The 26,263-nt window shown below is 29.6% G+C and overlaps 3 protein-coding genes and 2 long non-coding RNA genes across 15 annotated transcripts in view; 2 read left to right on the top strand and 3 right to left on the bottom strand.

Annotated features, from left to right (window-relative positions):
- Positions 1–5,181, top strand: part of ND-18 (NADH:ubiquinone oxidoreductase subunit 18) — a 51,750-nt gene extending 46,569 nt beyond the window's left edge. Inside the window, exons 5-7 of the transcript XR_013038936.1 lie at positions 3,212–3,264; positions 3,368–3,420; positions 3,524–5,181. The gene's annotated coding sequence lies outside the window, so the exon portion shown is untranslated. The remainder of the gene's footprint in view (positions 1–3,211; positions 3,265–3,367; positions 3,421–3,523) is intronic.
- LOC100878747 (sodium channel protein 60E) overlaps positions 1–13,488 on the bottom strand; it is a 52,549-nt gene extending 39,061 nt beyond the window's left edge. For 3 of the 8 annotated variants that reach the window (XR_013038932.1, XR_013038931.1, XM_076534172.1), the window contains exon 1: positions 11,447–13,488. Coding sequence is in view for 5 of the 8 variants with exons in the window: in XM_076534172.1 (XP_076390287.1) it covers positions 11,447–12,571 (1,125 nt within the window). In the remaining 3 variants the exon portion in view is untranslated. Of the gene's footprint in view, positions 1–8,229; positions 8,386–11,446 lie in introns of those variants that run through there. The other 5 variants (XR_013038930.1, XM_076534175.1, XM_076534170.1 and 2 more) reach the window with 5 other exon arrangements.
- On the bottom strand, positions 6,693–8,069 carry LOC105662787 (uncharacterized). Its single transcript, XR_001096322.2, has 3 exons — positions 7,960–8,069; positions 7,563–7,670; positions 6,693–7,451 (listed from the first exon to the last, which is right to left on the bottom strand). It is a non-coding gene; the product is annotated as an uncharacterized LOC105662787 (long non-coding RNA).
- Positions 13,489–15,752: 2,264 nt separating the features above from the next.
- Positions 15,753–21,285, top strand: LOC143264952 (uncharacterized). The gene is made up of 2 exons (XR_013038963.1): positions 15,753–16,895; positions 17,474–21,285. It is a non-coding gene; the product is annotated as an uncharacterized LOC143264952 (long non-coding RNA).
- On the bottom strand, positions 19,518–26,254 carry ClC-c (chloride channel protein 3). 4 transcript variants are annotated; one of them, XM_012287923.2, is made up of 11 exons: positions 26,052–26,254; positions 24,137–24,246; positions 23,273–23,456; positions 22,839–23,182; positions 22,413–22,574; positions 21,906–22,193; positions 21,649–21,831; positions 21,360–21,574; positions 20,724–21,284; positions 19,776–20,153; positions 19,518–19,666 (listed from the first exon to the last, which is right to left on the bottom strand). In XM_012287923.2, the coding sequence occupies exons 2-11, from the start codon at positions 24,233–24,235 to the stop codon at positions 19,576–19,578; spliced, it is 2,505 nt and encodes an 834-aa protein (XP_012143313.1). In that variant the 5' UTR covers positions 24,236–24,246; positions 26,052–26,254; the 3' UTR covers positions 19,518–19,575. The 4 variants fall into 4 exon arrangements, with proteins under 4 accessions (XP_012143313.1, XP_012143312.1, XP_076390321.1 ...); XM_012287922.2 differs by having other exon boundaries at positions 22,839–23,188; positions 26,052–26,253; XM_076534206.1 differs by lacking the exon at positions 26,052–26,254 and having other exon boundaries at positions 22,839–23,188; positions 24,137–24,262.
- Between the last annotated feature and the right edge of the window lie 9 nt (positions 26,255–26,263).

Below are 26,263 nucleotides of genomic sequence, written 5' to 3'. Positions count from 1 at the left end.
TAATCTTTACTTTTGATAATTACTGTCAGAATTGTATCTTTTTATTTTCAAAGTTAAAAAAATTATATAAAGAGAAAATAATTAATTGCTATAACCTAAAAATCAATCTTGACAAAAAACTCATTCTCTTTTTTTCAACATTTTAATGTATTTTGTTATTAACATTTCTTTAATTTTATATTCACTTAATTATTAAAATATTTTTCACATGAAATAATTCTTCCTGTTCACAACTTCCCCCAGGACAAATTTGACCCTATTACATTTAAAGGGGTCGTGAAACGATCAATAAGAATAAAATCTTCAAACTCAGGAAAGCGATTCTACGCCTGAAAAGAAATAAAATTTTTAATCTCATTCTTAATCGTTTATAGATATTTGACATTTTACCTTTTTTATCATTTTCACTTTCCTTTGCAAAAAAATATAATTTTTTCATTTGAGGAAATGTAATAATGAAACCAAAACATTTATTTTGAAATAAATTGGTTTAATTGCGGAAGTAAATAATGTATGTAAACATTTCAAATTTCTTGTTTACAGAATAGTTTCGAGGTTAGGATCGATATCGAAACTCATTTTGAATGCTGAACGGTTATACCTTGTGAGACTTCATGGATTTTATGAGGTTTAATCCAACATTAGTAGTGTTACAACCATTTTTATGACGAATAATGAAGGATTATTATAAAAATGCGAAATGCGGTTGAGAATCAGACCATAGTTAAGAGCGGGCACTGACGAATAATTACGATCGCGAGGACGCGGAACACGAACGCGCGCGTAGTATGCACTCGAGTGCAGTAATAAGTAATCAATTTCTCAATACGAAAATTTAGTAATTTGAAATTTTTGCATTTGTGAATAACCAAGTTCCAAAATTTGCAATTTTATGAATATCTGAACTTGAATATTTGAAATATTTGTATGAATAAATTGTTTGGTCAGTAAATTCCGAATTACCAGGTTTCTAAGCTTCCGCATTTCCATATTTCCAAATATGCAAGTTTGCAAATTTGTGAGATTCCGTATTTCCATATTTCTAAATATGCAAGTTTCTATATTTCCATATTTGTAATATGCAAGTTTCCATATTTTTAAATATTGAAGTTTGTAAATTTTCAACTTTTTAATTTTCCAAATTTTCAAAAATTCTAAAATTGTCATTTTTAAAGTCCGGAATAATTATTTTATCAAATTTCTAAATAACCAAATTATCGAGTTGCCAATTTATGAAATTAAGAAGTAAGTTAGTAAATTAAAAAATTTTGCACTTCCTGTATTTCAATTCTCTCAAATTTCAGTCCTTCAATTTTTCAATTTCCCCATTTTTCAATTCTTCCATTTCTCAAATCTTAAATTTTTTAATTCTTCCATTTCAATTCTCCCATCTTTCAGTCCTTCAATTTTTCAATTCTTCCGTTTCTCAATCCTTAAATTTTTAAATTCTTCCATTTCAATTCTCCCATCTTTCAGTCCTTCAATTTTTCAATTCTTCTATTTCTTCAACCTTAAATTCTTCAATTCTTCCACTTCAATTCTCCCAATTTTCAGCCCTTCAATTTTTTAATTCTTCCATTTCTCAATGTCTAAATTTTTCAATTCTTCAATTCTTTCACTTTTCAATTCCCTCAATTATTAGTCCTTCAATTTTTCAATTCCCCTATTTTTCAATTTGTTAGTTTTTCAATTCTTTAAATTTCCACTTTTCAATTCCTCAAACTTTTCCACTTTTTGTTTGTTTTTCAATTCTTATTTTATTCTTATTTAACTGTACCATTAATCAATTTTTTAACTTTTCAATTCTTTAATGTTTCAATTCCTCCACTTTTAAATTCTACAATATTTCAATTCCTCCGCTTTTCAATTCCTCCACTTTTCAATTCTTCGGTTTGTCAATTATTTACTTTCATTTTTCAATTCTCTCATTTTTCAGTGTTCCAATGTTTCATTTCCCCAATTTTCAATTCCTCCGTTTTTCAATTCGATTTTTGAATTTTTCAGTTTTTCAAATTTTTCAAATTCTTACATTTTCAAATCAACTTCAAAAATTTCTAAAACCTCATAATCCAACTTTCCAAAATTTACAACATTTAAAATCTCCAAGTCATAAAATTTTTAATTTAGAAACCATCAAGCTAATTCACAAATCTTTAAATGTGTAACTGCACTTTCGAGAAAAAGTTACTCCACGACTTAACCACTGCTCCAAAAGGTACTTCATAATATCAAAATAATAAAAAGCAAAACATTTATCAATATCACAATACATGTAGAGTACAATGAAACATACATAAACCCTCCTTCAAAGCAGTGCCGTACAATGTGAACAAAGGGCTCCTCCAAACAAAGCTGACAAAAACACTACAAAAATTTCCCGATAATCTTATTTCTATTAAAATTTCATATGTGTATTATATCACATCCTCTACACTTCTTATAAATAACCTATTATGAATTAACTACTGGCGCTTAAAAAATTTTCTAAAACCAGTTTTCGTTTCTTAAATTACTTTTCATGGTCATCTGACAAGTTTCATCTTATTTGTATTAGGGATATTTTTATTCGATCAATTTTACTCTCTAAAATTAAATGCTGGCTGCGCCACTGCTTTGGAGGACATTTACATACTATATAGTCTCTTAAATGACGCACACGTATAGTGTCTTAAATGCTTAAAACGGTGGCATCAATCTTGCACTAAATATCAAAGGGGTTGATTTATTCACGTTCCAAGATTGTATTCATTCAATCAATAGCACCATTTCGTACGAAATGGGCGGATAAAATGGCCAATTTTGTTCCTTAATTAGCTCATAATATCAAATCGATAACATCAGAATACTCTCGTTTACTTTTCCAAAATACCGAAATGCATTTAACTAAAAATGTTCTCATGTTAGAAATAAAATGTTAATTAATTTTCGTCCTCATTATAAATGTCGAATTATCCAGCATAAATTGTCAATGTTGACAACATTTATCGACAACACTTTCCGGTTTTGAAAATAAACCTCTTATCGATATTAAGAATATTTTGATTTCAACTGTTATCAATAATATTGACAATTGTATCTGCTCTGTCGATATTTATCGACAACATTTGTCGCATTTGTCCACAAAAATCAATGGTAAAATAAATAATATTTATTATACTAAGATTTTCATTTTGATTTTATTATTCTAATATTTTTGTATTCTTGCTTTCAGTGATATTGGTGGAGTGAATTTGTAATGAAATTAGGACAACAAAATTTACAATGGTAAAATAAATAATATTTATTATACCAAAATAAATAACATTTATTATACTAAGATTTTCATTTTGATTTTATTATTCTAATATTTTTGTATTCTTGCTTTCAGTGATATTGGTGGAGTGAATTTGTAATGAAATTAGGACAACAAAATTTACAATGGTAAAATAAATAATATTTATTATACTAAAATGAATAACATTTATTAGACTAAGATTTTCATTTTGATTTTATTATTCTAATATTTTTGTATTTTTGCTTTCAGTAATATTGGCAAAGTGAATTTGTAATGAAATTAGGACAACGAAAGTAGGGCAACTACCCGCTGCACTAATTGCGTCCCCGCCATCTTTCTTTCGAAATTTGGTTTTGGATGTTTCTCAAGTTTTTGCGTCTCGGAAGATGCGAAGCTTTTCTGAAAAAACGTCCTACATCTGCGGGTCAAATATTGACAATAGAAGATGATGCACCCAGGGACGAATGTACGAGGGGACAATATTATTTTCTTAAAATGCATGCGACAAAAGAAAATTTTGCCTTTAGTATATGACTAGTAACCTTGAAGCAATAATGTGCACAGATGTAGTCAAGTGTGATTGCAAATGGCTGTACACGTCAGAGAAGTGTAGAATATTGCAAAAAATCACGAAGTCTGTTGTATGGTACAATTTCTCTGTAGATATACAGAGAAGGGTATGGGTCAAGATATTTTTCTTGATGAGTTTTTATCATTTTTAGAGAAATAGAAATTGTAATTTGAAGAACTTGGATGAGTAAAAATTGTTAATTGAAAAACTTGGAGAAATATAGATTACTACTTGAACAATTTTTACAGTCAATAATTATAGCTTGAAGAAGTAAGAAAAATAAAAATGATTACTTGAAGAAGTTAAAGAACCAGGAATTATAACTTGAAGAATTTGAGAAAATAAAAATTATAACTTGAAGAAATTGGAGAAATAAAAATTTTAACTTGCAGAATTTGTAGAACCAAATATTGTTACTTGAAGAATTTATAGAACTAAGAATTATAACCTGATGAACTTGAAGAAACAAGAAATGTTACTTGAAGAATTTGTAGAACCAAAATTTATAACTTAGAAAACTTAGAGAAATAAAAATTATTGCTTGAAGAACTTGGAAAATAAAAATTGTTACTTGAAAAAGTTATAGGGCCAAAAATTTTAACTTGATGGCTTTAGAGAAATAAAAATTATAACTTGAAGAACCAAAAATTATTACTTGAAGAATTTGTGAAACTAAAAATTGTTACTTGAGGAACTTGAAGGAATAAAAATTATTATTTGATGAATTTGGGAAAATAAAAATTACAATTTGAAGAATTTAAAGAAGCACAAATTGTTACTTGAAGAATTTAGAGAAATGCAAATTGTTATTTAAAGAAGTTATAGAACCAAAAATTTTAACTTCATGAATTTAGAAGAAATAAAAATTATAACTTGAAGAACTTAAAGAAGAACTTAAATCTTGAAGAAATAAAAATTATTATTTGATGAATTTGGGAAAATAAAAATTACAATTTGAAGAATTTAAAGAAATAAAAATTGTTACTTAAAGAATTCAGGAAAATAAAAATTATAACTTGAAGTTGAAAAACCAAAAATCATTACTTCTAGAACTTGGAGAAATAAAAATTTTAATTTGAGCAACATAGAGAATTAAAAATTATTACTTAGCAAAGTCTCAAATTTCAATTTTTCAATTCAAACTTGTTAAAGATTTTTTGTACACCATATACAAAATTTTGAGGGGTCAGAAAACAAAAATTTATTGAATCACCCTACACATTCTAATTTATCTTCATTTTTTCATTTACTGGTATTTTAATTAAATTTTATTTATTTCCATCTAAATGTGCATTTCACATATTTTGCTTAAATATAATCACCTAAACTAGAATAAGATTGTAAGTACATCCCCTTACTCCTCTTCTAATTTAATTACGTCTATTCATAACCTTAAAAATAATAACTTCAACAATGTAGAGTATCCAGCGTGACGTTCTTTTATTTAAGAAAAATCCTCCATTTTCTTCTTCGATGCATCCATTATCTAACAATTTCTAATTGTGTATCTCACAATTCGTTAACAAAGGCATTTTAACATTATACTCCTTTTTAAATGTTCACAATTCTTTCTGATTCTTCGCATTGTTCTCGCACAACTGTTGTACCAGCTTCTGCAGCCATTTTGTCTCGCAGTTAACGCGGAATTGGATGCATGCTAAAATTGCACGTTTATCTCGCGAAGATATCACTTTTGGACAACCACCAACATTTTTTCTACGTAATTTTCTCAGCTTTTTTTTTAGATAATTATACGTCGTACATTAACTCCTAATGGTACCAAAATTCTTCTTGAAGTTTTTCTGGTTTAGATTATCGATTATGTTAATTTCCGTCACATTTCACATTTTGCTTCGGAGAATTTTATGTATAGAACAAATTACTCTGGCACGATTAATATACGCGCTTTTAGACAGAAAGCTTTTCGAGTTTTGAACACTTTCTGTTTGAGTACACTGTTTTATAGTTTTGTCACGCTTGCGAGTGCTTATTTTCATTCCTTGTCGTAAATTTTCGAACTGTAGTTTTAGATAACGCGTGGGAATGAAAGGAGTACTAACAATTGCTAATTTCAGAAATAAATGAAAAAGAGCATTTTTGAAATATAACTTTTTCTTGTATTAAGTTTTGTTATGGATTTAAATATGTTAGTACTCTTAGTACTTAAAGATAAATGTTGACTTTTATAAGGAGAATTATAATTTTATTAAAGTTATGAAGATTTTTAAAATCAGTGTTAGGAACAGTGAATTATCTGTGGACGTGATTTAAAAATTATTTTCAAGTCGACAAATTGCATAATGTAAAAATTGGAAAATCTAAAAATACAATGAAATTTAAAAAAGAGAAATAAAAATGTGAACCAGTAATTATTAAGAAATGGAAGTAATACTTGTTTCAAAACAAGAATGTAGAATTTAAAAAATAGAATAAAAAAATGAAGTACTATAGAGCACATTAAATAAAACTAAAATATAAAAATAAGAAAATAGTTTAAAATTTTAATTTAAGAATAAATAATCTTCAAATATCAATTTAGAAAATTTGTAATCTTTAATTATTTATCTACTGAAATAGGTATTCTAATTGTACAGATTTAATTTAATTTAATTTTGTTATGAAATTGAAATTTAATAGAATATTGTTTGAAACGTCATTATTTTTATAATATTTTGATAAATAATAATGATTAATGAAATAAAAATTTTGAATTATTATTATTTCCACAAGATTTACTTTTATTTACAGTTTGATAAAAGAATTATAATTTAAATTGAAAATTAATTTCCAATTTATAAATATTTAGAAATTATTAATTTCTTCAATATCTTATTTAGAATTAGTTCTTGTTAAATTATTCCTTTAATTGGAAATTAAATTCGTTGAAATTATTAACAATAATTTGCCCCTATTTTAAATACAATTAAATTAAAATTTAAAATATTCAGTTTAGTAATTCATATATTTATTCATAGATTAATATAATAATTAATAATATTAAAACAACGTAGTAAAAATGGAGTCTTCAATAGTCTTCGAAACTGCTCTCATTTTCTTATATTGCTGTTAATTACTGTATTTTATGATTAAATTTAACACTCGGTTTACGAAATATCTCAAAATGGCGCATCTTTAATTTCTCGTTTTAAATCATTGAAAAAAGATAAGGTATCCAAAGTGCTAATAATTATAAGGTATCTTAAGATTATCTTAATTATTATTAAGACACTTTACTCGAAATATATAATAACAAAAATTACTTATGTATTTATTGTTGTATTTTATTTTTAATTTAGAAGTAACTGCACATCGATCGTCCATAAACCTAGTATTAATTTCGTACATAAACACGATTATATTATATAATACTAAATAATCACAATTATGTTTTTATTTAAAAAGAAATTCACAACTCGACTTGACCTACTTTTTATTTTCATTCTTAATTTATTTCTGGAAATAAATAAAATAATGGTTGTTATACATTTAATGTTCTCGTTTATTTCTAACCTTTATTTCTTATGGTTTGTTTACTTTATTTTTAACCTGAAAGTAATTCATTGAACTCAACTTGATTTATCTTTTAATTTCGTTCGTAATTTACTTCTGGAAATAAATAAAGTAATTAACTAAAGTAGTAAAATAAATGAGTTCAATAAAGTAGTAAAATGAAATATTTAAATACAATAATAAAATAAAATAGTAACTGTTTTGTACTTTTAATGTTGTGGTTTATTTCTTAACTTTGTTTACTTTATTCCTATCCTAAAAGTAGCTCGTCCACTTCGACTTAATTTACTTTCTATTTTCACTCGCAATTTATTTCTGGAAGTAAATAAGACAGTAAATAAAATAATAGAATAAAATAGTTAATAAAATTGTATATAACATAATGATTATTTTATTCTTTTAATGTTTTTGTTTATTTCAAATCTTTCTGACATTTACTTCTTATACCTTATTGACGTTTTTCCTAACTTACAAATAACTCATCCAACTCAATTTGATTAATATTGTTATTTTCGTTCGAAACTTATTTCTAATAATAAATACGATAGTTAATAAAATAATGGACTAAAATAGTTAATAAGATAATAAATAATGTAATGGTTACTTTGTCCTCCCAATGTTCTTATGTATTTCAAATCTTTTTGACATTTATTTCCTATACCGTGTTGACGTTTTTCCTAACCTAAAAGTAACTCATCGAACGTCTATAAACTTCATGTCAATAAATACAATTAAAATCAGTGATTGATCAAAGAAAAAGTTCTATAGACACGAAAAATTAATTACGTTAAAATCCGCGAATATTTATAGTGCTCTATTTAAACGTAAAAGGACTGATTAAAGCATATTAAGCGAATGATGTATCGATATTTACCAACAGTTCAATGATCACTCTCCCTAAATAGCAAGAAGCAGCACAAAGCAGCAGAACAACGCCACGGAAAATGAGACCCCATTTGTGTTTAATTGAATATCGGAAAATAGCAGGGAAAAAAATTAAAAGCCTTTTGCTATTATATTCATGATTCATTTACGAATACTTGAGGAATATATTCGTCGATACTATTACTTATTATGAAAATAGACGTACTATAATATGATGAACAAATTCGAGAAAATTCTTAACATGAAGGTATGCTTGAAATTCGAATGGAAAATTTTGTTTAAAGTTAAGTAATTGTGTTTTTGAGACAAGTTGGATTTATAGAGAATATTAGTGTCATATTGATGAGTATATTAATAATATTTAATACGTTTGACTCAGTGACGTTTTACAAGATTAATTTTCCTGTTTTCAAGCTTTCCAATTTTAGAATTTTCAAATTTTTACACTTAAATTTTTAATCTCCCAATTTTCAAGTTTTTTAATTTTTAAGCTTCTGAGTTTTGAAATTTTTTAATTTTGAGTCTTAAATTTTTTAAGTTTTCTAATTTTAGAACTTTTCAATTTTAGTACTTATCTTGTATCTTCCAATTTTTTTGTCTTCATATTTTGTAATTCTTGAACTTCTAAATTCAAAGGAATTTCTCATTCTTATATTTATAAGTTTTCATATTTCAAAATTTTACAAAATTTTTGCACTTCCTAGAATTTCTCAGAACTTCACAGAATGTACAGAATTTTATAGAAATTTTCAGAATTTTACAAATTTTTATAAAATCATGTAAACTTTCATAGAATTTTATAGAATTTAACAGAACTTCATAGAACTTTCCAAAATTTGGAAGAAGTGTATAGAATTTCACAGAATTTTAAAAAATTGTACATAATTGTCAGTACTTTTAAGACCTTCAACCATTAGAAAAAAGATAAATCGACAATCTCTGCACAAAAATAATAAAGAAACTAAACAAGTAATTTCTTCATTAAAGGACCAAAAACTCAAAAATCATGAAAAGCGTAAGCGTGCCTCATGCGACAAGCGCGTGAGTCGTATCCAGGGCACCAAGAAGTTCACGCCATGACGGTATAAACCATAAGCAAGACGATAATGGTGTTTTACGATCGTGAGTGGCAATCACATGCGAACGACGTCGTCATCAGTTTTAGTAGTTCTAAATATTGCTTTAGCACTGCTGCATTTTCTTATGAAAATATTATGAGCACTCATATTAGCCACCTGTCTCAGAATCTGTACCATTTCTCAGGTACGTATTTATTTATCGGTGAACCCTGTGCTGCAATAAACCTAACCTAACTCATGATTGGATTCATGGACGTGAAACAGGAAGCCAGATGTTTTTCAAACTGCGAACTTCGAGCTTTTGAAGATCTTTTTGATGGTTTCAGAAACGTTAAGGATACGTATTTGTAGAAATAGAAAATATGATAGAAACTGAGGGAGAATAATTAGGAGAGAAATAGTGGAAATTGAAGAAGTTTGTTTATGAGTTCAGAAACATTAGGGTTATGTCTTTATAGAAATAAAGAAGTGATAGATATTAAAGGAGAATAATTAGAAGAGAAATAGTAGACACTGTAGAAGTTTTTTTATGAATTCAGAAACATTAAGGTTATACCTTTATGGAAGTAAAAAAATTATAAAAGTTAAGGGAAAATAACTAGGAGAGAAATAATAGAAACTAAGGAGTTCTTATGGGTTCAAAAATATTAAGATTATGTCTTTATAAAAATAAAGGAATAATTAGAATAAAATAATAGAAACTAAAGAAGTTTGTATGGATTCTGAAACATTAAGGTTATGTCCATAAAAATAAAGAAATAACAAAAATTAAGAAAAAATAATTAGGAGAGAAATAACAGAAATTAAAGAAATTTTATGGATTTATAAACATTAAGGTTATGTCTTTATAGAAATAAAGAAATATGAAAATGGCAGAAGAATAAGTGGGAAAAAACAATAAAAACTAAAGGAGTTTTTATGGGTCCAGAAACATTAAGTACTATAATACTATTGTATTAAGTACTATAAATGTAAAGAGAATAATTATGAGAGAAATAAAGTAATTAAAGCAGAATAATCAGAAGAGAAATAGTATAAATTAGAGGAGAATATTTAGCAGAGATTTAATAACAATTAATGAAGAACAATTGGCAAAGAAATAATTCACAGTAAAAGAGAAAAATTAGAACTCTAATGGAATTTTTGTTAATTTTATATACAATTTTTTTTGTCTGTGGATAAAAGTTATGTTTTAATATTTTTTTATACTTTAATAGTATTATAGTACTGTATATTAATATTAATAATAATTGTAATACTAATAACACTAATACTAGTTTTAATACTGATACTATTAATTTTATTATAAATCTATGATTTTGTTTTTATTATGTTTTGACAAATATAATTTTATTTTTATTAGATTTTATAGTAAATTGGGCCCTAGTAATTTTAACTTATTGTTTTTTGAATAATATACTGGTAGTAAATACTTTATATAAAAAAACATAGTAAAAATATAGTCAATTTTTTATTTGATTTGTGAATGTAGAAACTAGAATAATTTGGGAATTAGGAGATTTCAAATTTGGAAAATTAGGACTTGGCAAATTTAGCCATTAGGTAATTTGGGAATCTAATAATTAAACATCATGGAGTTACAATTTACAATTTTTGGGAATTTGGTAACATAATTTACAAATTTAGGAATTATAGAATTTAAACTTTTGAAGATTTATAAATTTGATTATTAAAAAATTTGCAAACTACAATTTTAGATTATAAAAAATTTGTAAATTTAAAAATATGTGCTTAGAAAGTTTCTAAGTGTAAAAATTTGTGTCTCAGAAAATTTACAAATTTAAAACTCTGACACGGAAAATTTCTAAATTTAAAAATTTGTAGCTTAAAAACATCAAAATAAAGTATAAAAGTTTGAGATTACTAAACCTCTAGAACCCATAAACTTGATATAAGACCGTATAAAACATCAAAATCATATATTTGGTTTCCTAAGCTCGAAAACAAGCAGTGGTATGTATCCCTAGATTACCGTCTATCCGAAGGAAGCCTATACCGCAGTTGCTCCTAAGAAGATCATAGCACAGTAACGTAAGTACACAAAATCCTATGCTTCTGCAAAAACGCACATACGGTCATAAAACCCCGCTTCCCTCGAGTACTTACCTCGTCATATATAAAGTTGTCGATTTCCTCGAGTGGTCTACCGTAAAGTTCAGTGGGGAAAGGTTCGTATTTGTTTGGAAGCACCGCACCATCCTCAACGGACATCCGTCTCTTCGGTTGAAATCCATAATCCCTGACGAGCTGCACTGTTCTGTTTTCCAACCTATCGAGACTTTCTTTCGTGAACAGCTTCACGGTTTGCTTATTGTTCCCGGTGGGGGTTTTGACAGCCGACTTGCTGGCATTCGCCGCTGTCTCCGGCGCTCCGGTGAGCCTGGGAGTACCGATGGGATCCACCTGAATCTCTGCGCTGCCCGAGTCGCCGGTCCCGGAATCCGCGGAGGCTCCCGCAACCGCGGTTAGCGGGGGACGTAGCCTGGCGACGTCCCGATACCTCGAAGTTCCCTCATCCTTCTCCGCTATCGCGTTGGACTCCGGCGTCCTTTGCAACCTCTGTGTATATCTCAGCTCGCCGTCCAGCGAGGACGATCGTCTGTGGCGAGTTTCCTCCGCGTACGAGGACAGCGGATACGTGGGGAATATCGGCGAGGGAGTCTCGCTGTTCTCGTACTCTGCCCTGTACTCCGGCGGGCTGAGTCCCGCGTACGGCGGCGGCGACTTGTGCTCGTCCGGCGGCGATATAACATGACACTCGTTGGTCTCGCTCGCGGGCGAAACTAGTATGGAGGCGGAGGTCGAGGCGAAATCCTTGGTGCTTTTCATCCACGTTTGATCCGCGCGCGGGAACTCGTGCGTGCGGGAGTACGCGTCCTCCCTGGAGCGTCTGGAGTCATCGTACCTGGACCTGGACTCATATCGAGCCTCCTCTTTCCTGGAGGGCTGCGGAGTCCTCGAAATCCCGATCCTCGAGCGATCCAGCAGCTCGAACTCCTCGGCCACCTTCGCAGGAAGGTTCAGGCTCCTCTGGCTGCCGATCTCCTGCGACGATCTCTCGAGTACGCGGGATCGAGCCTCTGACGGGAATCGAACGGGCTCTTCTCTGAAGAGATTCGTCGCGTAAAGGCCCGCCACTCGAGGTCGATTAGCGAAGCCATTGTCCTCGGAGCTGTTGCTCGGAGGGTTGGAACCTTTATATCCCTCACGGCCAGCTTGCGAAGGTATCATTGGAATCTGTGGTTCCTCGGCTCGCCGGAATTTCTAGCTCTCATCGTTGCGGTTACCGGGCTCTCCGCTTCGTTCCCTGTACGGGACTGTCGGGTAGCCTCCTCCCGAAGGTGCAACGCTTCGTCGATAGCTCGTTCCTTTTGAAATTTCAAAGGATGCTATTGACTGAGCGCGAGCTCGAATGTGTGTCGCGGCACGGTATATAGATTCTTCTTTTTTCGTCGATGACGATCGTGCCGTGACGCGTTTCACCGTCAGGCGAAAGTCGAAATGGAAATCGAATCCGTGAGATTAGCCAGAAGGTCGCAGGACTGTTCCCGAGGTTATCCTTGATCTTAGGTTATCTTTCGTTTGAAGATCGCACCGTTTCACGGGTAATCGCATCGCGCGAAATGACACAAAATCAATCGGTTCGCTGATCACACTCCGCACTTCACTAAACCATGGTTACCACCTGTTTTCGGATGAGACGTGTCGGGGACGAAAACAGAGTCGAAACGTGGCTCGTACGTAAATACGAGGACGAAAGAAGTGAAACGAGGCGAACCGGGAGGAATACGAGAAAAGAAACCGTGATGCACCCTTGTCATATATACCGTTCAGCGAATCGTAACTCGAACAAGGGTGTAAAGTCACGGACGTCCCCGACGAGAACTTGGACGATACTATGGACGAAGTCGATTCGTTTCGCGCGCGCGCGTATTGAACGACCGAGGAAAACAGTCTTTGAGGTCTCTCTTTCTCTGTATAAGCGAATCTATCCTAACACGTTATTATACGTACGTGCACACGCGCATCGGGGGTTATCGCTGCCGCGAAACTAACTAGCGAACCACCAGCCTGCACGAACTGTTCGCCACCCTCGGCCAGGGACAGCGTTACGCGCTACGGGGCCCTGCGATTAACCCATTTGCTACCGCGAACCCATATTATTTTTTTTAATAGATTTTATAAATTATTTTTTGTAGACACTTTTAGGCTAGTTTTGGAAATTATTTTTTATTGTAATTTTACATGATTTATAAAAGTTTTTGATGTATTTACTATACGGTAAAATTAAAATAAATTTAATTATTAAAATATAGTTTGGTGCATACACGGTGTTTATTATGTACGTTGGTACTTTTTAGAAAAGAATGTATATAATTGTTCATGTGGACGAGTCCAGGTTGAGGTTTAATTATAAGCGGGTTTCTTTTCGTAACTGGGGAGTTACAGCTCGTTGCATTCACGGTGTATGTAATCGTAGAGAAGGAACTGTACCGAATCGGATGGTTTTGTTGTAATAAGTTTTGGAGAATTTGCGAGAAATTGTTTGTTTGGATTTTAGGTTGATGATAAATTGTAAACAGATTGCTTTTTATGATTATGAGGTCAGAGTAATTAAAAATATGTGTATTATCTCAAATTTTTTATTTTTTAAATGATCGAATTTCCAAATTTGCAAATTGCAAATGTTCAAATTAGAAAATCCTTAAATTTCCAAATTCTCAATTTTTCAAATTTCCAAAATCTCTAATTTCCAAATTTTCAACTTTCTAAATTCTGTAATTTCCAAAATATCAAATGTTTAAAATTTCAAAATCTGATATTTCCAAATGCTAAAAATTTCCAAAAACTCAATTTTGCAAGTTCTCAAATTTTCAAAATCTCAAATTTGCAAATTTTCAAATTTCCAAAAACTCATATGTGCAAATTCTCAAATTTCCAAAAACTCAAATGTGCAAGTTCTCAAATTTTCAAAATCTCAAATTTGCAAATTCTCAAATTTCCAAAAACTCATATGTGCAAATTCTCAAATTTCCAAAAACTCAAATGTGCAAATTCTCAAATTTCCAAAAACTCAAATTTGTAAATTCCCAAATTTCCAAAAATTCAAATTTCCCGAAACTCAAATTTGTAAATTCTCAAGTTTCCAAAAACTCAAACGTGCAAATTCTTAAAGTGCTAAGTTCCCAAATTATCGAATTCTCAACTTTTTGAATTCCTAAATTTCAAAATTTCAAAATTCCCAAATGTCCATATTCCTGAAATCTTATATTCCCATATCGAACAAATTCTAACTTAATCCTTCAAATCAAAAATTTCCAAATTGTATTTCACAATTATGTCACATTATATTATTCCCTATTCCTCTTAAATGCGATCATAACATTTATTTTTATCGTTTTTGAATAATTTTTTCGAAACTTTTCAAATATTTTTTTTTGTGATAAATTACCGTGTATTGCTTGAAATTGTGAATACCATTACGATAAATACTCTATATGTATATAAAAGGTGTTCCATAATACATGCAAATACACATAGTGATTTCTATACGAAAAAACGTAATTAGTCAAAAATATAGAACAATGCTTTTTTTTACATAAAACTTTGTTTTCACTAATATTTTAAGAATATCATTAAAGATATTAAGTAACGATATTTTAAAATCATTTTAATCAATAATAATATATTTCACTGCCAAAAATTGGTAATTATATAGAGAAAAGCAGATCTCGTCGATTTCAATGACCTTGAAATATGTCATCAAGGACGTTATTCTGAAGAACTTTCATTTGTACATATAACCGCTACCCGGCTTTAATTTCAGAGATATTCGCAAAAATATTTTCAATGTAATTATTTACAAAAGGCCACTTTATCAATCTTTATGACCTTGAGATATGTTGTCAAGGTCAATATTCCAAATAACTTTGTTTGTGTATATAAACACTTTTCGACCATAGTTTCCAAGATATAGGCAAAAATCTTCATTTAAATTTACAATATACAAAAGTGTACAGAACACAGCGTACATTTTACTATTATATATTTCTCGATTAACCATATCACACATGGCGTAGTGGATATGTATTAAAAAATGTTACATTGAAATATAGTGCACTTTGGTGTATTACACCAGGCATATTCTTAAAAAAAAAAATAAATTGATTTTTATAATGTATATATAGTAGTAAGACGTGTTAAATAAATATTTAATTGAATTTTTTGTTAATACCTTTAGATATAAGGCCGAAAAGCGGTTATATGTATAGAAGATTGCTGCTCAAAATGCAGTCCCTAACAATATATTTCAAGGTCATTGAAATCGGTATAAATTGTATGCAATATTAATAAAATTCAAGTTTTCAATAATCAGAATTAAAAAATTTAGAAAATCAAATATTTATTTAATTAAGATTTATAAATTTAATAATTTAGAAATTTAGAATTTCAAAACTATGATTGTAGGTATCCATAAGCGTAAGGTATTTAAATACGTTAAATCAGCCATTAAACGTGGGGAGAAACAAATTTCGTCGCAATTGTTCGAAATATTTTTTAATTTATCTCAAAAAGCCACGACCCAGTACAAAATTTAATTATATCTCATAATAACACAAATTTTTATCATAAAAAGCGCTAATTTTCTATCAACAAACTATTATCCACATTTTAACATTATCAATAAATATTGAAAACCCTGAAATATTAATAATACATTTTTATCGCCTAAGAAATGAGTTTTCATTACTAATTTCTATCCTCAAAAAATACCTTGGTATTTCTACCCTAAAGTAAACCTTGGTAAAAAACAATGCAAATTAATTTATTTTACGTAAAGTTTAAAGTGCCCCGTATACCCGACACTAATGGCGGTACTGCCCTTGACTATTCCCCACCCTAAACAGTGCAGGTGATATTGCGACCAGTCAACGTCACGATTCTTTTCCGTCGCCTTTTCCTTTTTCCCCTTGAAAAATGTCTAAACGATTGCAGCAATGAAAATTCGCGACGTCCTTCGCTAACCACACTAATTTCCATTCGCGATCGTTCAAATTTATTCCGTGTCACGGAACTGATTTCGCTCGAGCATGATTACCATCAAATCCTCTGTTGCTTCTCAAGACTCTTTCTCTTTCATCTCGTTTTTTTTTAATATCTTTTCAACAGTTGGCAGAATGGTTGCCAACTGGATGAATCTTTTATTTCTTGTTCGTACGACGCGTCCGGTATTCATCTAAACTTTTCGCTTTGATCGATTTCAAATTTCAAATAAAACGTTCTACTTCCTCGGGCTACATAGCTATAACTGTGAACCGCCTTTCAAATACTTATTGATTTATTCTCTAGTGCTACATTTGCCAGATGAAATACTTGACGGGAACCTATTTTATGCCGATTCGTACTTGTGTGCCCGATGGAGTGACCATTCACGCTGATTGCAAACATTCCGAAACGTTTGTACAGATTTTTGAATCCGGATTATGGAGCCTGCAGCGACCCCTTTAAATATTAACTTACGCGCTACCGAAAGGATGTAATTGTTTGAATTTAGGTAGGTATTTCATCTGATATTTCGACTCCCACAAAGTTTATTTGCGTACTTACCATTTTGATTAAATTAGAAGATGTTTAAATTTTGAAATGCAAAGAACGGTTAAACAATTCACTTGTTTTTACAAAATTATTGGTAAATCATTTTAAATAATAGTTGAGATACTAAGTTCCATTAACGAGTATATCCTGTTACAAAACAAACTTTAAATCTTTTATTATTTTTATTTCATATTTCATTTAATTTTTAAGATTACATTGACCTAATAATAGGTTATTAGTAACCTTTGTACCATTTAAATTAAATGTAATTGAAATAAATAATATATCAACTACTTATAGTTTATAGATAAATATAAACCTTAAAATAAATAATTATTTTTTTATTATTGCAAATAGCAGAATTGCAACAATAATTTTAAAATTATTCCAATTAATATATTCTATTTTGTTTTTTTTTCATGTTTTGTATTTATCATGAATTTTCTTTTTAATTTTATGTCGGATGTTTATTATTATTTTTGAAAAATTATTTATCATAATACTTCTGACTAAAAAGTGTTGAATTTTTTGTTTCAGATCTGACCTAATAAATCATCTATATCATTATAGAAATATTTATCTGTAGTTCAATAATATGTATAGAAACATATTAGAGATATTGATCAGAGATATTGATCAATAGTTCAATAACATAGAAACATGTAAAAATAAATTTATCAATAATTCAGTAATATAAAAGTATTTATCAATAGTTCTAAAAAAAATGTTTTTATCAAAGCAGAATTTTAAATAAAATATTTCCATGTTAAAATTGTATATATATCTAAAAGTATTTCACAGTAATTCTTTATATTCTAATATTTTGCACCCTCAATTAATAAAACCTTAGTATAAATAATTAAAATTGTTTGTTATAAAAAAAGTTCAATGCAAAATTTATATTTGACCATAAATAAATATCAATTAAATGTTGAATCTATACTTTAGTACTAAATTCTTTTCCAATAAAGATAAAATAAAATAAATAAATATTGTTACCCCAGTTTCAAAAGTAAATGTACCGTTAAAAATTTGTTCTTTATTAAAGGCTCCATGCCGCAATCTTCTCTGCATTGAATCACTTTTTCTATAATGTTTCAACAATGTAGATTGCGATGAAAATAAAATAAGCATTTAGTATTATTGCTCTTTTATAAGATTTCAATATACATAACATTTATTTTAACATTCATACACGTTATGAAATAGGTGTGTAATCTCAAGCTTGCAAGCTTCGTACATGTATGTATTTCTTTGTATACTGTATATACATATGTATATTGGGAATCAACATTATCTATCATAAATATAAACTTTTGGCATATAGGGTAAGCTGTACTAATTTTGGCACTGCATTAGCATAAGGATTCATAAGAATTACATGTTGAACACCATTTTTTTCGCATATGTATTTATTCTTTAATGTCATATGCTTATAAATTCATGCTTGTCAATTGCCAAAATCTAGAAAAGTGCAATGGGTCATAATTCAGACATTTGTATAAGATTTCATACTCCATTAAATTAATACAAAATTAATATGTATCAGTTATTGGTACACACAATTTTAATCAGTACCAAGTGTGTCAATAATTATATTTTACCATAATTTTCTATCGTTTTTAGAATATTTCCATAATTAAATATCAGTAATTTAAATAACTACCTTATTTTATTCTACTATCTTTATGAATCAATTTTCACGCTTGTTTAATGTACAAATTCGCCAAATGAATCTGACCCTTTAAAATGAAATTTAAGGTGCCAATCATTGTATAGTTTACCCTACTTATAAAGACAAAATCTACGTATATACTTAATTACTTATAAGTTCATATATCAGCTTTACCAACAAAAATGTGTTAATGGGACCGTAATAAATTTTTCTATCATTTTCTCACTTATCTCTTTACTCTAAAGAAAATAATTGTTATTTTTGATCGGAAATGTATAAATTACAATAACGTTTAACATGCTTACAGTTGCAGATATAGTGTACTGAATATTTAAATACATACTATCGTTAAAAAAAAAATAAAATTAACATAATCTCAATTGTTCAGAGACGAAACAGTTTAAAAATTTTAAAAACTTTCAATCATCGGCGTTGTTGCAAAGCAATTTCAGCCATATCTAACATAATGTACTACGTGATGTTTATGTAATACGTTTTATACATATGTATGTGTAGTCTTATACGTGTGTATAAGAATTTTGGTTCGTTCTTCATCTATACAATAAAGTATATATTACGTGGTATCTTGTATACTAATTTAGTAAGATCCGGTATTTTACAAAAGTCACATTGAATAGCAGTGATAGTTGAATGTGATTGAAATTATAGAAAACTGAAAATTATTCGAGTGACATTTTGTTTTATATAAAATATTTCTCTTGAACATATAATATATAATATCAATTTGAAGCAATGAAATATACAGAAATTCATGTAATATACTGAAGTTAAAAATGCTTCATTCATTTGTTTCATCATTCTATTCGTTATTTAAAATAAATTTTTGATAGTTTAAATGAACATATCAAAAACCATATTATTAACATATTATAACTAATTCATCGATTGATACTGCATATTATAAAATATCTTATTTCTCATATATACTCTCTTTATATACATTTCAATTAAACAATACAGAATTAGGATCTTCGTTGTCAAGTTGTTTCACGTGTCTTAATACGTCCTTCTTCGTGATAACTCCTAGCAGCCGGCTACATAAAACAAATAAAATATGAGTAACCTAACCAATGTTAATATAATCGTAAAATACATTTTATATATAAGAACAATGTTGTTAATAATAACACAGAAAATAATTACCCGTTATGTGTAACAAGTGTCTGTCTTAAACCTAGCTTTCTAAACATATCAACAACGGTTTCCATAGGCGTTTGATCCGTTATTGTTATCGGTGCCATGTCAAGAATTTTCTTCAACTTAAGTGGCGGGGGAGAATGACTTTGAATATTATTTCCGTTCGTGAATATAACTAATGATTGTCCAGTTATCTCGTCCGTCATACGTTTGGCATTTGCGATTGCAAGATTTAGATCTCTTCGTAAAACAAAACCAACAAGATACTGTGATTCCTTGGAGACTATCACGGGGAAACCATTATGCTCTGTTTCCTTCAACAAATTTTCGACATCTTCGACCGTCATTGAGTCTTGAGTAAGCACGTGAAGTGCCTCGTTACGTCTGGAAATAGTTACATTTAATAATTTCACAAAGATAAACACAATAGAATATAACGTAATAAATTAAATCATTTTTTCAATATAAAGTTAGTGTAGTCTCATTATGTGGCTCTGGACAGGACTGTAAAAATAATAAACATTGTGAAATGAACCATGTAAACATATAACATACTCAGAATACTTATAAAATAAAGTAGAATTTGGAAATGCAAGATTTTTAAAATTAAGGAATTTTTTAAGAGATACGCTATCTTGAAAATTTGGGAATTTAGCAAGTTAGAATTTTGGGGTTATAAAATATGAATGTCTGATACCCTAAAAATTGTACAATGTACATAAACATAATATACAATGACACATAAATGACCATATGAATATAAAATATAAAACGGAGTCACATAGCAAAACTATACTATAATAATGTAAGATTCAATGTTCCAAACCCAAAGATAAAAGGAACTGGAATAGGAATATTGCTGGATTAGCGCTGATAGTGGACAAGGTTATCGGCTGCAGGGTTGTCAGGCAATCCCTATTTTTTCCAAAATCCTAGAATACTAGAATTACATACTTGGGTTGCATGACGTCGGCCGCAAGAGTCGTATGCTGAAACTCGTCTTTGCTGTCAAGAAACGGATACCCGTTCAAACCAATGTGAGCATCGTAAATACCTTGCTTTCCAAGAGCATCGCCCACCCATTTACTTGCCATAGCGGCTGCCATTAAAGGCACAATGTATCGTACACCTCCGGTTAACTCAAACATTATCACGACGAGAGAAACAGTCATTCTAGTAACACCACCAAGAACAGCCGCAGCACCAACCATTGCATATAATCCAGGAGTTATACAATCGACACCGGTTGAACATTCTTCGCTGAACATCCAAATATGTGGATAATTATACGCAAGTTGTTCCATTCCAATGCCGACGATACGACCCATTATCGCTCCCAAACAAAGCGACGGGATAAATAATCCGCAAGGTACTTTCATACCAAATGTGAATATTGTCATGACGAGTTTCAGAATCAGCGCCAATACGAGAAGCCATATCGCCTTGTAGACTCCAGGACCAGCTGCTGCTATCTCAATTGCCGATTGTGCAGCAGTAAAATTTCTATTATAATCACTGCACAAAGAAATAGAAATACACAAGTTCTGAACATGTTTTAGGCTTTAAAAGTTATACAATGTCTTTACAAACCATAAAATGTCGGCGTTTGATACTCCGCATTGACTAAATAATAAATAAATTAGTTGACTTGTACTCATTCGCGTATACGGATTTGGGTAACCAATAACGGCAGTTGCAACTGTCACTATTAAAACTTCGGTAACTGGATACTGACCCAATTTTGAAGTTTTACGATATCGACACCAAAACAGATTTGCTTTTATAAATAAGGTAGCTATCACTCCCTGTTAGAAAAACAGAAATGATAATTCAAACACTCTTTAGTTGTAAGAAAATATTTATGAAAAGACATACTTACACCAATAATTCCAAGCATAACGAAGGGTATTAATTCAAAAAATATCCAAGGTTTATTGTATTCGACGTAAAAGAGCACCGAATGTTCGTTGCCAAATGGATTTATTGATCGTAGAATAAATGCGGCTATCAAGGCGCAAAAGAACGATCGCCACAATGTTTTCAAAGGAAAATAGTAGCTCACCTGTCAAATTATTATCAGACTTTTTAATTATCGTATATTCTAATATCCCTGTGATTTTCCTTTTTTTTCTGTACCTCTTCCAAACTAAAAAGAACACCTCCAATAGGAGCGCCAAAAGCAACTGAAACTCCTGCGGCAGCCGCTGCTGACAAAATCTCTCTTTTCTTTGCCTCGTTTCTACCGTATTTTGGGAAAAGATACGAAAATATATTTCCTATGCAGCAAGCTATATGAACCATTGGTCCTTCCTTGCCCAAATTTAATCCTGCCGAGACTGATAGAATTAAACCTACTGATTTAATTATTAGCGTCCACTTTCCCAAATATCCACGAATAATGAATCCACTTAGAATAGTCTTTATCTGAAACAGAATTCTCATTTCAAAATAATTCCATTATCTATATATGAGATTTCCAAAGTCTTTTTAAAGCAATAAAGTGATATTTTTCATATAACCTTCTGGATAATGTATTACTAGAATCTTAGTAATGATAAATTACTATTTCTGAAAGTGGGTCTCAGTCTATGAATGTTTGTGAAGCTCTGCCATGTATTTTTCTTTTCAATTAAATATACATACCTCAGGAATACCAGAGCCACATGCATATGGGGCAAACATTCTTACTAACGAAGCTGAAAGGGAGGCGAATAAAAGAGCCCAAGCTATGTAAAACATGTAAGAAATCATATAAGGTCCTGCGCCATCCTTAGACTGGTTAAATACTTCTGGCCATGTCCACCACTAGAAAAGATAATTAAAATTTCAAGCACTGTAAAATAAACAAATACATACAATGTGCGTCACCTAAAATTTGTATTTGAAACATCTTCGTTATTCTTAGGGATACACTGAATTGTAATAGATTAGTAAAGCTCACAGAATACTATAAAAGTTATCATTCTTTTTTTGCTTCTGTAACATTTAACATATTTTTAAAAACAAAGATATTTAAGATACAACTGTTGAATGACTCATTATTACATAAAAATAAATAAATTGATATACCTGAGGACAATTACCACCATCAAAAGTTGTTTCGTTATAACTCCAACAACATTGTTCTTTATCTAACCAAAATGCTTGTGGACATATGCCAAACTTTAAATCAGTCATCCAGGAAGCCCCTATATCTATGATACCTGCTGCCACTCCTGTACAGAGACCAACTAATAAAACACACAACCATCCAGACCATGCATCATGGGCCCCCTTAATCAAACCCCAAATAGAATCATGTTTCTTCTTCACGATATATCGATGACGCATTCTATCCCGGGCAATATCCCGCTGCCAGTCGATTGTGTGAAAATCATCGTACTGTCCAATACCAGGTATATCATCGGAATCAACTGAAACTGAAATAATGAAGCAACCAGGTCCACATTGTGTTTTTTACTTTTACGAACTGTAGTCAAAAAGATATACTGTTTATCACTCACTATGAGAGGAAGCATCGTCAATACGAATACAATGTTCGGAAAGAACAGTATTCTCTCCTTGATGTGTACCTATATTATTAACCTCCAGCATGTCGTCGTCACTACTCAAGTTATTATCACGACCAATAATTCGTTTTCGTGATCGTACATCCTCTACAAAGTATACATCATCTGAATTTTCTCCCTGTAATTAATTCGAATTTATATTCATAATTCATGTACGTACTTTTCATCTAGAGAAACTAGGGACAAATCAGAAGTGTTAACAAAATGCATTAAAACAATATACTTGTTGATGAAATGTTTATCGTCAATACAAAATGTAATACTAATAACTATCTACCATAGAATGCTAAAATAAGTTTCTAACATTTAACACAGAAAATAGAAAAAATATTTCTAGCACACAAAGACAGTGTAAAGGCATGTTAAATGCCTTTAATGCCCAAAAAATACATTCAGCATCATCATTGCAAATTCTTTGTATGTGCTCTAGAAATATCTTCATCTTGTTTCAAATATGATATTTAAAGTAATTAACTGTATAAGCTTCTATAAGCTTCTATTTCTACAAAAAATGTTTGAAAAATTAATATATTAAGAATTGTAGCTTACCTACTGAAGCTGAGAAGACGAAGGAAAATAAAATGGCAATTGCAAGAAACAGAAAAATGATCACTATACGCATAAGAATGCTACAAATCGAATTAAATTGTTGATGTTGTGTAACTTTCAGTCGTTTTTATACATTTCATAATTTTTAAGAAGGTGGCAGTATTCCTATAGAAAATAAATACTAATCCTATCTTGTCCCTAATTCTCCTAATATTACTGAATATATTTTATACCAAGTTTTAATTTTACCTTTGCGTTGACTGACTGATATGTAGTTAAATTATGTTGATGATTCTGTGGAATTGTATTATTTGACAATATTGTACCTTTTAATGGAAATTTCTCCATGATATCGTAACCTGAAAAAGAAAACATAATTATAATTCAAAAAATTAAATAACCGATCAATTGAATCACTAAGAAAAAATCAAACACTCTTTAATAATTAACTGTAATTAAAAAGAAAGATTATTTATAAAAATATTGTCTTGGATGATGTCATTATTATTTGTAATATAATAATATCCAATAACTTAAAATATTAATAAGACCAACTGAAATTAAGTGCACTTACTTTATTATTAAAATTATTTATTTTGATATTTATGATGATACAGTGTAAACTAAATAAAAGTTTATCTATCAAATTAGAGTTTCCTCTATCTGCGTTCCTTAAGCATATTAAAAACACTGACGTCTAAGGGATTATCTTATATTCAAGCTACAGTGGCAGCTTATATTAATGAATAATTTATAAATGTACTATATTAGAAGTTGAAGTATCATCAAACATATCATTATATTATATATACTATTACAAAGTATATCTTTAATATTTACTGTTAATATTTTATTTCATAAATATAAGCATATTTCATTTACAAAAATTAACATTAAAAATGATAAAAATATTAAAAATGTTTATAAAAGTACTTAGTAATATCAGATACATATTGATACACTTAAACAAATTTAAATACAAAATAACATTTTGATTATGTAATAATTACATTGATATTCAATTTAATTTTTGTTTCATCAATATGTTAATGTACAAATTTATGACAATCAGTGCTATTAGACATTGTTTATTATAAATGGAGCAGGAACAAATATTTTAGGATTTTTTTTTTAAATGATACAAAATGTTGAAGTGTTCAATAATAAAAAATTATAAAATATTTAATTTTCGAGCAGAATATTTGTTAATGTATCATTATTATATTTGCTTTCAATGTAGAAAAATGTAAAAATCAAACAAATAATGAACAGAGATAAATATGTAAAGAGAAACAAATGATCATATGTGTTGTCAATACTATTAATATTTCCTAATAAACTGTATTTACCATACAGTTCTGAAGCAGCATTTAATAATTTTTAATTAAGAGATATCTTGTACAGTCATTATTTTAACATCATCAATCAAAAACTAGAAAAATTATTTTTATGTAACTACAGTTGGGATTATCAAAATTGATATGGTAATGAGCTGATTAGAAGGCATATATGCATTTGTCAACTCCTATCAGTAGATATCACTAAATAAAATGCTAGAGAATTTACACAATAACTATCATTCTCTCAACTACAACACATAAAACAAGATATAATTATACGAAAAGCTATGTCAATCGAAAAGAGATTATATTAACTTTCGGATTTTTAGTCAGTAGAAGACTAATTAAATCCTACAAGTTTTCTAGTACTGAAAAGCTTTCTATATTGTTATCGATACACTTTTTCAATACTTAAATATTGAAAATGTTGACAATATATCGGCATTTTTCTGATAAGTTCAATAATATCGATACTAAAATATTAACAATACACATTGATCATTTGACATCCTCTTAACCCATTCATTATCCATCATATTTCTACAATGTATAAAACTATTCAGATTAGTGGAGAAAGGCAGTGGACGAGGTTAAACGAAAAAACTGTAATGAGTTGAAGGTTATCAACATCCACTTAATTTGATGGAAAAATTTCTGAAAAAGAAATTTAAATAAACGGACGTTTAATTAGATTATCACAAATTACTAAAATCTCATTGAAATTAATGACAAAATAACTTTTAATTACGAAAATTGTCCTTGTGAGGTTATTAACACCATATTTTCGACAGCCAAGCTGTCAAGTTATCAATTTTCGTACTCACCATCTTTTTGGATAATACACTTTTCAGTTTCTTAGTCATGAATCTTCTTTTGCTTATTTATTACTTCAATATCGAATCATATCACTTATATACTTTCCTAAATTACGAATACCTCTTTCCGTCACGGAGAAACTCAAAGAATCGGACTGAACAAGAAGACTTGTCAAAGCATTTTTTCTCTCTCTTACTCATTTGACCATCTCTCTTATTCC

Source organism: Megachile rotundata, chromosome 8 (assembly GCF_050947335.1).
Source record: "Megachile rotundata isolate GNS110a chromosome 8, iyMegRotu1, whole genome shotgun sequence".
NCBI lineage: Eukaryota > Metazoa > Arthropoda > Insecta > Hymenoptera > Megachilidae > Megachile > Megachile rotundata.
Note: the sequence above shows the minus strand (reverse complement) of the source record. Positions and strands in the feature narration are given on the sequence as shown.